The sequence below is a fragment of the Neophocaena asiaeorientalis genome, unplaced genomic scaffold (assembly GCF_003031525.2).
Source record: "Neophocaena asiaeorientalis asiaeorientalis breed wild unplaced genomic scaffold, Neophocaena_asiaeorientalis_V1.1 scaffold30, whole genome shotgun sequence".
Taxonomy (NCBI): Eukaryota; Metazoa; Chordata; class Mammalia; order Artiodactyla; family Phocoenidae; genus Neophocaena; species Neophocaena asiaeorientalis.
In genome coordinates, this window is record NW_020174923.1 from 213283 (window position 1) to 227757 (window position 14475).

General features: G+C 36.2%; 1 protein-coding gene across 7 annotated transcripts in view; it reads left to right on the top strand.

The window, feature by feature from the left end:
• Positions 1–14475, top strand: part of HELZ (helicase with zinc finger) — a 148365-nt gene that overhangs the window by 64073 nt on the left and 69817 nt on the right. For 6 of the 7 annotated variants that reach the window (XM_024760673.1, XM_024760672.1, XM_024760678.1 and 3 more), the window contains 5 exons: positions 405–738; positions 1814–1944; positions 6880–7059; positions 7598–7702; positions 13311–13489. In XM_024760673.1, coding sequence (XP_024616441.1) covers positions 405–738; positions 1814–1944; positions 6880–7059; positions 7598–7702; positions 13311–13489 — 929 coding nt within the window. The remainder of the gene's footprint in view (positions 1–404; positions 739–1813; positions 1945–6879; positions 7060–7597; positions 7703–13310; positions 13490–14475) is intronic. The other variant, XM_024760677.1, reaches the window with a different exon arrangement.

The following is a 14475-nucleotide window of genomic DNA, read 5'->3' on the forward strand; positions in this document are numbered from 1 at the left end:
GTTGTAGCTTCAGTACAGTACATTTCCTTCTGGCTTTAGGTGATTTTAAAGTCTTGATTGTCCTAGTGATATATTCAAACAGACTTTCATATTAACTAATACATGATATTTCATTTTATTAAAAAATCGTACTTAGTTTCATTTTAAATGCTCAAACTTAAAAATATGTGTATTCTTCAACACAACTAAGCATGCATTTTTATAAACTTGGAGAGTTTATTCACTTAAAGTTTTGTTGTTTCCAGCTTGGATTAAAGACAGTATATAATTTGTAGCTCAGTGGAGTGGAATTGATAATGAACCTTTAATTTTTCTATGTTTATGTTTGATTTGTTTTACTCTTTTATTTAGTTTTAATGTTTTTGATGTAAAATATTCAAACTCATTTTCTACTTCTGACTTAGGTTCAACCTTAAAGTGCAATTGCAGATTCTAGCAAGCTTCATGCTCACTGGAGTTTCTGGAGGTGCAAAGTATGCTCAGAATGGACAACTTTTTGGCCGTTTCAAGCTTACTGAAACACTTTCTGAAGATACTTTGGCTGGACGGCTGGTGATGACCAAAGTCAATGCTGTTTATTTATTACCAGTCCCTAAAGAGAAGTTAGTACAGACCCAGGGAACCAAAGAGAAGGTTTATGAAGCTACTATTGAAGAAAAAACAAAAGAATATATATTTTTAAGGATATCCAGGGAATGCTGTGAAGAACTTAATCTTCGGCCTGATTATGACACACAGGTATGTTCTGAAGTGTGGCAGCTTCACTGTGGTTGTCTGCAGTTTCCCTGTCAGCAGATCCTCTTCTTCTGGTTTGTTTTCCCTCCCTCTGCCACAACTAGAAGTGCAGTTGACTTTGAAGTATTGATTCTGGTGGGTGGAGAATTGGACCTTTGATAACTTTTAGAGAAAATCGGTTCTCTTTAAGTAAAATCTAAAATGTTCCAGTTTTATACGAGGTCAAGCTTTCTGATTTCTGTTTTAAATCAGCAACGGAAGAACAGATTAAAATAAACTAAGCTAGATCCTGGGGCAGTTCTTATCTGAAGTTGTATCTGCTCCTGTTCTTTTTTCTTTTTGCGGTACGCGGGCCTCTCACTGTTGCGGCCTCTCCCGTTGCGGAGCACAGGCTCCGGATGCACAGGCTCGGCGGCCGTGGCTCATGGGCCCAGCCGCTCCGCAGCATGTGGGATCTTCCGGGGCACGAACCCGTGTCCCCTGCATCGGCAGGTGGACTCTCAACCACTGCGCCACCAGGGAAGCCCTGCTCTTGTTCTTTTTGTCTTTATTGATTTTTAGGTGAACTGTGCTCAGTCTCCCATATTTAACTGGAAAGCTACTCTTTTTTTCTTTTTAAATATAGCATTTGGTGAATATTATCCATTCATAGTAAATCAATACAGTGTCATAGGCCTGGTTTTAACCCTTGAGAGATGATATTTCACAGATGTTCTACTAATTTTATCAAATATATTCTTCTTAGGAATGGTGGAATCAGATAATCTTTATTTAGAGATAAAGTAATTTACAAGTGCCTCAGTTTCTTTAGCTGAAAAATGAGGTTAATAATAGTATACACGTCATTGGTGCTATTAAACGGGATAATCTATGTAAAGTGCGTGTTACAGTGCCTGGCACTGAATAAACAAAGCAAATATTAGGCATAGTAAGTATTATTACACTATGATTACACTTTAAAGGCATCTCTAAACTTGGCCCCTGTAAAAGGTATCTCCACAGAGCATTCTAGGAAGCTGAAAAGCACTGATGTTGGCTTTCATGCTTTTAAAAAAATTTTTTTTGTTTTGTCTTTCAGGTTGAACTTCAGTTTCAATTAAATCGATTACCCCTCTGTGAAATGCATTATGCGCTAGACAGGATCAAGGACAATGGGGTTTTGTTTCCAGACATCACTATGACTCCAACCATACCTTGGAGTCCCAACAGGTACAAAAAAGAGATATCTCATTCCAGAAGTTACATAAATTTTAAATTTAATATCTGTATCAAATAACTCAAATATGTTTATAAGAAAGTTTCCATATATTCTTCAAGAGAGATGTTATTAGTTGAGAAAAGAGAGTACAAGAGCTCTTAGAATGAAGCATTTGAAGTTCGTCATCGATTTTCTTCACTTTTCCTCAGAGTCTAAATGAGTTCTATTGCTTTTCTCAACAGCCTTAATTTGATAGAATGCCAAGCAGTTTAGGAATATTCCTGAGTAGAAGCTGAATAGGGAAACTAGGGCCTTTCTAAAGTGGTTCAAATAGTTAATTTAAAATAATTTTTGATTAGGGAAGACATTTTTGTAATTTAGGAAAATGGAGGAAGTATCATGGAAGATGCTGTAAAGTTAATTGTTATGTAAATATTTTTCTGCTTAATTCTCTTTACACATCTTTACATGTAGTTAAATGTGATACCTCTGCTTTGTTTCCAGACTAACTGCAGTGACAGCTCTATGACTGCATCTTTTTTATTCTTTTACTGGATTTTATCCTCTTGGCCCCTGCCCATGCCCAGCTCACTCCACCTTTTTTTTTTTTTTAAATCTCAATGGCTTCACAAACTAGTTTATTTTTTAATCACTTGTGTCAATCTAGTCACGGTAGCGTGGCCCTGCTCCATCTCTGACGGAGGCTCTGGTATCTTTACTGAGTGGTTTCCAAGGTCACCCTGGGTGCTGACATGAGCTGGCAGACAGGGGAAGCAGGAGCACGGAGGGCCATGTAGGAAATTTTTATGGGCCAGACCTAGGAGTGACTTATATCATTTCCCCTCACACTTCATTTCTTCTGGTCCTAAAAACAGAACAAAGCAAAATATGTCTTATAATACAAAATCCAAGTCATTTCTCCCTTGTTTTCACTTTCCTCATTCTTGTTTTTACTGCCAAAGTCCTTGAGCAAGGGTGGCCACCCTACCTGCCGTGTATTCTCTCTCCTCGCCCCTGTGATCTTGCTCTCTGCTGCTCTCACCCTCCTGAAAGTGGTGAGTGGCCCACCGATTGCAAACACCCAGTGACATCTCATAGTGTTAGCTCTTATGTGATTCAGCTTCTCTGCATCCTTCCCTTTCCATCCCTACAGCCAGTGCGTAATTTAGAGCTGGACTATTTCAGTAGCCTTCTAGTCAGTCGTCAGTCCTGCTGTCTGTGTCTCTATTCTGTGGTCCAACCCACATACTTCTTCCAGAGTTACTTTGCTAAAATAATCATTTCATTTCACTGCTCGTAAACCTCTGAAGGGCTTCTGCTTGATATGCAGATAAAGTCTGAACGTCCTAATACAAAACTCATATTATGTGGTCTCATTGACAATGCTTCTCAACAGTATCTTTTCAGGTTTCTTTTACTTTTTTCTTCTTACACTCCCTTTCTTCCTTTAAATCATCATGTTCTAGCCATATAGAATTACTTTGATGTTTGTTTAATTTGCCCTGAACTTATTTGCCTCCTTATCTTTTAAAAAATTCTTTAAAATTAAAAAAAATCGTGGTAAAATCTACATAACGTAAAATTTACCATGTTAACCATTTTTAAAGTGTGCAGTTCAGGAGTGCCAAGTGTACTCACATTGTCGTGTAGTTCATCTCCGGAACCTTTTCATGTTGCAAAACTGAAACTTTATACTCATTAAATGCTGCATTTCCCCCTCCCCCAGCCCTGTGTTCTATCTGTGTTTTTTTCTCCCTGAAATAATCTTTGCCCAATATTGATCTATTGGAGGATCTACCTGTCCTTTAAAATTTAGTCCCGCTCAAGGACTCTCTCCTTCTAGTAAATGAATCTGCTCTTCCTTTTCATTATTTCAACAAATATTTATTGATGCCTAGTATGTGCTAGGTTCAGTCAGTTTTGTACTTTCAAGCATAATTTCTCTAAAATTGATTTTTCTCAGTTGTGTACATTTCTGCTGTTCTCATTAGACTCTGAGCTTTTTAGAAGAGACCACATCTTATTTGTCCTTGAATCTCCAACACAACCTTGGACATTATTAACATATGACACATTTAAGTTAATAAGAATATCATGTTTAAAGAAGAAAATTAGGGTTTCAAATGTGAGGCTATACCAGTAAACTTATAGGCATTGACTTGATATGTTCACTTCTGAAAAATATATTGTGTATAGCAGTATATTCAAATACCACTGATTGCAAGTGTTAACTGCAAAAGTAAGGAAATGTCAAGTAGCAGAAAACTTTCAAGCAGGAAGAGATTTCATACCACTATAATTTAAATAGTAATTAAAAATGTATCTAGGTCTAGGAACGCTGAGAAGCTATTAGTCATTTAAAATCTTTTCTGGAATAAGGTGGAATATAGAAAGATAAATGAAATTGAGAAATTATTCTTGAGCATGTAGTCTATAAATTAATCACAACAATGCGTCAGACCAGGAAAAAAAAAAAGAGCTTAGAATTAATTTGGTTCAGGGAATAAAATAACTCTTATTTTATTCAGAGTAAACTTGAAAAGACTTTATATTGTTTTAATTGTGAAATTCAGAGATGACTTTTACCAGCATGTTTATTGTAAATCTTCTTCCCTTTATTAAGCAGGTAGTATAATAAATAGAGACAATTTGTTTTACTTATTGGCTTTCTGTAAATGTTCATCATTCATGACCAGAAACTATAGAGATGACTCACATTGGTAAAGTTTCTGATCTACTCTGAAGCGTTTATTTGCACTGAAACAATTGACAAGTAGAATGGTCTATATAAATAAAATGAAGAGATAGCAACATATTTTAGAATTATACCTGTAAATCTGTCACTAATCTCTTAGATTTAGACTTATGTATATAATCTAATATCGATCTCATTCATAAGTTCATTAAAGTCCCCAAATTTGAGAGATTAGAGGGTATTCTAAAAACATTTTTTGATTTTCAAAAGTGTGTGCTGGTCAAGTAATATCTTGTTTTTCTGAGATCCTCAGAAAATACTATAGTAATAGAAGTCAGAGTTAATTTTGCACTTATTGCTCAGTTATTTTTCTTAACAGCTTGCATGCATTATCTTATTTGATCCTTTAAAATATCTATCTGATGCAAGTATCATTATCTCCATGTACAGATAAAGGAACCATTGGGGTCAGATAGCGTAGAATCATAGTGGTCAGGTAGAGATGCAAGCGACAGTTTGTTGGATTGACTGTGGCTTAAGCAAATAGAAGTAGAGGCCCAGAGCTGGGTGGTCGAGGGCTGGTACGGGGGCTCAGCAGTACCTTTGCAGACCTAGTCTCCCTTCTCTCTCTACTTAGAGAGCACATTAGTTTTCTTCGTGATGCCTGTTGTTGCCTCATGATTATCAGATGGCTTCTGCAGTTTTATTTGTCATGAGCTTTTTCAAGCAAGGTGAAGGAGGAGGGCAAAGGAGCAGGAAGGCTTTCTTCTAGAGAGGCTTTGTTTTGTTTTATTGGGCATAGAAGCCCTTCTGAGGGACTTCTTTTACGTCTCGTTGACCAGAGTTGGGTCTCCAGCCACAGAGGCTGGAAAGGGAGTATTATAGCCGTCTGGGCTCAGTAGTAGAAGGAGGAAGACATGGGCACCGCAGGTGGTTTGGGGGTAACCATTCCACAGTGTCTGCCACGTGTAGTAGCTCTGGACTTAGTACTTACCTAAAGGAGTTTCCTTATTTATAGGAGATGGAGCATTGCTAGGTACTGGCAGAATTATGAGTAAAGAAACTGGTTAATGCTGAGGGATTCTTTGGAGTTTTCGTGAATGGCTTCCAGGAAATCTAGTGCCACTGGTCAGAGTCCTTTTGTTTTTTACTTAAAAAAAGTTAAATTTCAGAAAAATAAATAACATGTTCATATGCTTAAAATTTGTTTTTAAAATTGATTTTCTAAGGTTTAAAATTAGGAGAATTTTGTTTGTTTGAAGTTATCTATCATAATATATAGCATTAGTTATAATTTTTTGAAACTGAAAGAGTTAAGAAAACTTTCCATAAATAACTAGCTTCTGTTTGAGTAGAGTGTAGCCTCACGGAGTGGGCATTTTGCCGTCTGAACTGTGTCCTCCTATTTCAGGATTATTTTGTAGGCATTTTGCAAATTTTCTAAGAGTCTCTTAACACGCCCTTCCTATTTTGGTTTACATCTCTATCATTTTTACCATAGTTGTTGCAATATTTAGTATTATAATTGTAGTTATGAGAAAGAATGCTGTTGATTCTCCACTTAGTTTGATCCCTTTCAGCATCTGCCGTCCATTTAAATCTTCAAAACTTAGCCAAGTCATAGAAGGGACACTAATAAGATAGATTTCATTACAACAGCCATTTGTGTTGCCACGACAGGTGTTCTGTACCCAGAAAAGTAGGACGTACGTACGTTATTTGTGTGTGAAAATAATCAGAAAACATTTCATATTGTTTGACCTTAAAAAAAACCCTGCTATTTTCTGAATTAAGAACTTTATATAAAGTTTGATATCTCTTAACCAGTGACACGGGTTTTTCTCTTTTTCTTTTGTTTTAAATTTTACTGAGAGATCTTTCAATGGATTAGAATTTGAAAATCAGTTAGTTTCCCTCTTCCATTTTATTTGCTATGCAAAGAAACTGCTGTTACATAGCAACTAGACTGGAAGTGTGTTGTGATGTCTCTTGGTTAGTTACCAGAATCTTTTTGCACTTGGAAAGGACAGGATAACTAAAGTGAATTTTGATCAGAGTAGTAAAACACCCTACACCGACTTTGTTGGGAATTTTTTAAAAAGTAGTTTTAGAATAAGCATTTGTTTTTATAGATGCTATGTTATGTCAGTATTTTTAATGGTTCAGTGAAATTCAAGATACTTGTGTGCCATGTTCTGCTTATGAATAAGATGCATGTGTTTAAAATAACTTACATATTAATTTTCTTTAGACAATGGGATGAGCAGTTGGATCCTCGGCTAAACGCAAAACAGAAAGAGGCTGTTCTGGCCGTTACGACCCCACTTTCAATACAGCTGCCTCCTGTTCTCATCATCGGCCCCTATGGCACCGGCAAAACATTCACCCTAGCTCAGGCCGTCAAGCACATTCTCCAGCAGCAGGAGACCAGGTGAGATGGCGTTGTGTGTGCCCTGGTCTCATCAGCAGGGCACAGTTTCTGTCCTTGTTGTGAAGACAAAGCAAGGGCTATAGAGACAATTTTCATCTTGCTTGTAAAAATTAAAAAAAGATACAAATAAAAAGAGCCACACTCAAACCCCAAAGCACTAAAATTTGAATTCTCTGAAAACGTACTGTTTTTAAAAATTGGCAACATAGAGAATGGTAGCTTTTAAATAGTCCTCAAAACGCCAAGTCTGCTAAGAGATTGTGATAAATGTTAGTGCCAAAAGGGTTGGGTTTTTAAAAAATAATTTTATATGATAGATTTAAAAATAATTTGGGGGAACTTATCTCCTTTACAGCTTAAAGAGTAATTAAGCTTTAGTAATAATTTCCTAAAAGCATAACTGAATAATATGTTAGAGGTTACTGAGTAGGTTGAGGGAAATGTATTATATTAAAATGGCCACTGCTTTTTTTTGGTATTATACTGCTTGAATGGTTTTGTGTTTCATCATTCTTTTTATTTGCACCATTTATTTCAGCAGGATTCTCATTTGCACCCATTCTAATAGTGCTGCTGATCTCTACATAAAGGATTATTTACATCCATATGTAGAAGCAGGCAATCCCCAGGCAAGACCTCTCAGGTATTCTTTTAAGGCTTATTATGTCTCTGTATCATACTTTATTATTCTTAAGAAAAGGTGTCTATAAAGATTTTAGTAACTTTGAGAAAACCAAAATCTTTAACTGTGCATTGGCATTTGGAGGTTATGCCTTTTGAAGAAACCATTTAAATTAAGGAAAAATTTAAAAATCTTTGACCATTCATTTCTTAAACATTAAGTAAAGAGAAAGACATCCTTTTTTAAGTTTTGTATGTAAAAAATGTGGTTACAATCTGAGCCGATTTTGATGTGTTCCTCTAAAAGCTACTATATATAAATTTATGATTAAGTCAATTTTAATTAAAATTCTAGCATATTTTGCATGGCAGAGTAGTCATGCAGTGATAGTTGTTTATGGAAATAAAATTTTGACTGTGATCATGCAGGTAATTTCATAGACGCTACACATTAAGAGAAGCATGAAATTGAAGTGATTTCTGCAGCACGGTGTAACCGACTGGTACTTATAGCTCTTTGCTATCATTTAAGAGATAAAATTCTAGGCTAATACAGGTCTACTAAGTGTCTATGGATATGAAATGTTCTTAGATATAGGGTTGTGGGGGATAAAGTCCTTCTCTTCAGAAAGCAGTAAAGAGCCATTAAATGGTTGTTATACCATTTGCTCTCATTGTTGTATGAATTCATGTTTAGTTTTGCCATTTTACAAACTAATATGTCATGCCCTATGTTGTTCAAATACAATTATTGTTTAAAAATTAATTTCTAACCACACTTTTGAATCATAATTCACTAACTTTTTCTTTCTAGTTGAGCTTAGGCATGGAAAAATGAGGTTACGCTATTTAATTCTTTAATAACCATAAGCAAAGCCATTCGAATGATTTTGCAATTGCATTAAAAAGAACAAAAGAGAAAAAAGTGGCATGGCCTGTTAACACAGGTTTTTATGCCGTACTCTGTTTCTACTCTGAAGACAAATTAGAGAAGAAATAAGTATTTTAAGTAGAACTCAGTTTTATTTGATAAGAAAATATCACATGTGTACTGTCACTATAAATGAAAATGTGATATTTACCAATGGATAAATTCATCGAAAACTAGTTTGCTTCAGATTCTAATCTTTCTTAGCCCCTAAGTGAAATTGAGTTAGCTAGTAGCATTTTTGCTGTGAGTGTTCTTACTTCAGTGTCGATAAGATGTTTTATTGTTGGTAGAGCTTGTGTGTGTGCTTATGTTTGTGTATGTATGTTATGTAGGAACTGTGACAATCTCATTTATCATTGTACTTGGCTTGGAAATAGTGGAGTGAAGACCCCTCAAAGCTTGGTTGACCTAGCATAGGTCATTTGACATTTGGGGCAGGAGAGCTGTGGTTGATGAACACTGAACTCCATTATTTGGCTAGCATTATGTTTAGCTTTTCCCGTGTAAAATTATTGTTTGGGCGTTACAATCCAACATGTAGTGCATCTAAACATGTAGGATAAGAAGTTATGTTCCAGTAGGGTCTACGTATAGTTGTAGTGGCCCAAATACAGATACTTGCCCTCTAGCAGAAAATATTTGAATTTATTTAAATACAAATTTCATGTTATTTCATTTAATAAGTGGAATAAAATAAGAAAAGACTTGGGCCTTTATGTGGCGCTGTATTTTCGCCATAGTTTTTCTGTTCAGGAAAGATGTTAACTTGTGAATGTATTTCCTAGGAGGGTTAATACATTGAAATGTTAGGATTTATTAGCACCATCTATTATATTAACTGAGATTAATTTATAATTTTCCTAATGGACAACAAATATGAGTGGTATGGGAGATGCAGTAGAGAAAATTAGAATGGCCGAGCACTCTGGGGAGATCAGCTTTATGTGAATTGTCCCAGAACGCAGGGGAAAGAACACAAAAGAGGGTCCTAAGTGTCCGCATGTGACCTTGAAGACTTGTTGTCTCTGTGGAATAAGAGTGATGATGACAAGTTTACCTTCCCACACTGTAGCTTAGAGTGGGCCCTAGTAAACGTGACAAAGTAGGAAAATAGCCATAAACATTAAATAGTTAAAACAGTAAATATGTTTAAATATGCACACTTGTCGTTAAAACGTATAAAATTCTATTAGTTGCCAGGAGTTGAGCTTAAATTATTTTGGGATGGAGGTTTTAGAATCCATTTTAATTATATTTAGTTTCAGTTTTTACTTCTTACTTTATTAGAATTAGAAGATTTTAAAATGGAATAGAGAGGAAAACATAGTTTCTGTGTATGCTTCTGAAAATCAGTAGCTGATTCTGGCAGAGCTATCACTTATTAGATAAAGGCTATCTATGGAGAAAGTGTACATTTACTGTTTTCTGGACAAATAGAAGGTATATGTTATTTTATAAAGATCTTTAAATAAATAAATAAGGTCTTTCCGATTCTGTAGTATCTTATGTAATAATATTTTGGGGGTGTTCATTGCATATGAATTCAATACATGAATAAAATTTCAGTGAATTAAAATGATATATTACCAGACAGTCTTCAGTTTTAAATTTCAGTATAATTCATGTGGGGTATGTGGACAGTTTACTTCTAGAAATATGTAAATTACTTAGTTGGTGTCACCTTTTATACCATGGACTTGAAAGTGTCAATTCTCCAATTTTGAAAAATGTTGTTGGATGTGTTTTAAGTAATCTTATAGACAGTGTCTACCTTAAATGTTGCACAAGATGGAAGTACTGAGAAAATATTTAAGTCTTTTTTAAGTCAGCACTAGACTATTATATTTTTAAGGAAATGGGCCTAATGATCAAACTTTGTATTTTTTTTTTTTGCGGTACGTGGGCCTCTCACCACTGCGGCCTCTCCCGTTGCGGAGCACAGGCTCCAGACGCGCAGGCTCAATGGCCGTGGCTCACGGGCCCAGCCGCTCTGCGGCATGTGGGATCTTCCCGGACCGGGGCACGAACCCGCGTCCCCTGCATCGGCAGGCAGACCCCCAACCACTGTGCCACCAGGGAAGCCCAAACTTTGTATTCTTACTAACTTCATCTTGAGTTAGCTTTCCAAGGTAACTACAAAAAAGTCAGTAATGAGGCTTAGAACTTCAATTTCTATTTTTTCTTTGAGAAAGAAGCAGTGCCTGGAGTTAGATTTGCTAAGTAATTTGGAAAATGAATTTTTCAATTTTATAATGAAATGTTCATTTAAGAAAATATGGGAAAGCATGAAGAATAAAAATTATAACCTTACCAGTCAGAGATAACTACTACTAACATTTTACAGTTTAATTTCTAGTCATTTATATGCTTAAATACGCACACGTAAGTTAATATTAATGGAATCATAATTTGTAAATACTTTTTCAGATAATTTGTAAAATGAGATTTTTCATATATTTAAAAGTAAATTCTGCTTTGCTGATTTGATTAAATATTTTTTTATTAAAACCTAAAACATGTTTAAGATTTTTACATCTTTTAGGAGTGGTGTTGGTTACTTTCACAGTCCTTCCTATCATAGTAATGCTTTTAAAATACATTACTTTCCTCTATTACAATTTATTTATAAGTTAGGGACATTTATTAAATGCTTTTTTTTTTTTTTGCTTTGCTTTGCTTAAAAAAAGACAGTAACCAGTTTTAATTGTTTCATGGAGGGTTAGAACACATTGTAGAAGATCATGAGGTTAGTGTTTGTGCGTATGACATTTGAGCTGCCTTTGAAACGCTCTAGAGGAGGCATGTCAAATAAATAGTTGGATATGCATCTTGGAGCTCAGAGGTGAGGTCTTGGCTGGAGAGAGAAGAATGTGTGAGTCATCAGGGTATTGGTGGTAATTGAAGCCGTGGGCCTGGGATGAGATTGTCAGGTGAGAGGACAGAGCTTGATGAGAGCACTAAAGGCTAAGCCTTGAGGAACCAGCTTAGAGAGGTGGAAGGAAAGCAGGGAGCGGTTGAGTTATGGCAGCCGAGGGAGAGAATATTTCAAGGAGGGAGCAACCACAGAGCTGGATGCTGCTAATAAGTAACTTGATGGGCCCGGAAAATGTCCAAACGATTTAGTGACATGGAAGTTTATGTCCCTTGATTGGACCCTCACAGTCTCCTGAGTTCTTTGCTGCTTCACTGATTGCTGCTTCCCAGTCTCCTTTCCTGTGTCCCTCCATTCCCCAGCCTCTACATGTGGAAGTGGTCCATCAGCCATTCTTCCAACTAGTTTCCTTTTTATCTACACTTACTCTCCAGGTGAGCTCTTCTAGTCTCAGGGTTTAAGTATGATCTCAGTTGTATATTTCTTGTCTTAGGCATTCTTCTGAACTCCACACTTATAAATACCTCTGCTTACTGGATATCTCTACTTGGATGTCTACTACTAAATATGTCCAAAACTGAATTCTCAATTCCCACCCCAAATTTGTTCCTCCCTATCACCACTACTGCCACTCATCCAGTTTCAAAGCCATGGAACATCCTTTCTTTTAAATTCCACATCTAGTATATCAGTAAATTCTGTCAGCATTACTCTCAAAATATGCAGTGATCTGACCATTTTCACATCTCTACTGTTACCACCCCAGTTCAAGCTATCATTTTTTCTTGTCTGGATCCTTACAGCGGCCTCCTAATGGGTCTCCTTGATATTGCCCCCTCCCCCTGCCTCTCTCCCAGTCCCTGGTGTGATGGAGCAGCTGGTACTGGTTTGTGAGAGCCAATCATGTGCATATCTTCCCAAGTTCATGTGAAATTGGCCATGATAGTAGGTTTTATACCCCAGAAACCAGCTAACACTGCAGATCAGGTCACCCGCCCCCCCCGACCGAAGGCTGATTGTTCAACATTTACCACCACACCACTGTCCAGCCCTCTTCCTGCCTCCAAAACTGTGTATTCTGTCCAAAGAAACAGAGGGGTCCTTTAACAACCTAAGGCGTGTCTCATGACATGTGCCCTGTTACAACTATCTGATGGCTTTCCATTGAAATCAGAATAAATCCAAAGTCTTTATGAAAGTTTGCAAGCCATGTGACTTGCCTCTGTGCTGGACCATAGTAGATGCTCAGCAGATATTTGCAATTAATAGACGAGACGCTCTTTCTTAAGATTTTTCTGATGGTCCAGAATTTAAATTTATTTTTAAATTTCCAGAACTTTAGATAGAGGTCTATTTAAATATAGGTATAAGAATATATTCTAAAGTGAAATGCAAGTAACTTTTAAATTTCTCTTGTAAGTATGCAATTCACTATATTTTATTAGCATAGATAATTAAAATATAAGTATATTTTTGTAAGAATATTCTAGGAAAAAAAATAATTCCCAAATGGGAATGTTTTGAAGTAAAAAAACGAATGCTTATGAAACTCTGTGTGTCATTCTGTTGTAAGATTATTCTGAACACTTAAAAATAATTAGATATTTATCTTATCATAGTGTACATACTTTCTGCTTGATTCATTTTTTGGTGGGGGGAGTTACAGTTGTATGTTAAATTCTAATCCAGTAGAGTGTTAACAGTTACCAGACTTATTTGTTAATTTCCAGGTATTGTAGTCTTAACATCATAATGTCGATATTATGATAATCAGGTACTGGTAAGATGTTAATAAGTATAAATAGGAAATGTTATCTTCTTTTATAGGGTATATTTCAGAAATCGCTGGGTAAAGACTGTCCACCCAGTTGTGCATCAGTACTGTTTGATCTCAAGCGCACATTCCACCTTTCAGATGCCACAGAAAGAAGATATTCTTAAACACCGAGTGGTTGTTGTTACATTGAATACTTCCCAGTACCTCTGTCAGTTGGACCTTGAACCTGGTATGCTAACTCAAGACACAGAAGGGGTGCCTGAATGCACAGGGCTCTGCATTCAGTTTAGATCGGGGTTGGCCTGTGGGCCGTAGCTGGCCTACTGTCTGTTTTTGTAAATCAAGTGTTATTGGATGGAACACAGTCATGCCCATTTATTTACCTGTATTTTCTATGGATTCTTTTGTGCTACAGCAGCTGAGTCGAGTAGTTGCAACAGAGATTGTATGGCCAAAAAAACCTAAAATGTGTACTGTTTGGCCCTTCACATACACAAAATTTATCAACCCCTAGTTTAGACATTTTAGTGACTGCTACTCTGTTTGTTCTCTAATTGATCAGATGGTGTTTACTTACTGTTGATCATGTGAAAAATTCGAATTTGGACAGTGTTGGTCTTTTTACAATTTTCTCAAGTTTTTAATTTTAAAATAGTTTTCCATTAATACAGTGTAGAGACAACAATCATGATAGGTTTTTTTATGACATACTATTAAGATTATTTAAGTACAGGAACTATGTAAAGTCAAACTAATATTATACAAAGTACAGACAGATGGTGACAAGAAGTTCTGATAAATATGGCAGAACTTAACCATCAAAATTTGGTGTCACTTTAAGGTAGTTGCTTTCGAAGAATATTCATTTATTACCGCTTTATTATAATTGTTGACGTTGGTCAACGCTTTTTTGCTCTCTCCTTTTGGAATTGCTTCCAGAGCCAGTGACAAATTCTTTTAAGTCTCTGGAAGGTAGAGACAGTTCTCTTCACCTTGTATTCCTGGCACTTGGCCCGGGGTATAGACACCTGGAGGCCCTTGATAAACCTCTGTTTATCTTAAAGAATGAACAGTGGCCAAACTTTCTTTTTTGAGGGTAGAGTTAATTTTAGAAAAGCTTCAAAACCCTTCTGAGGCATATCTGGTAAATAAGGTAGGTTATCAAACTGAGCAGTATCATTAGGGGTTGAAAGAGAGAGAGAGAGAGAGAGAGAG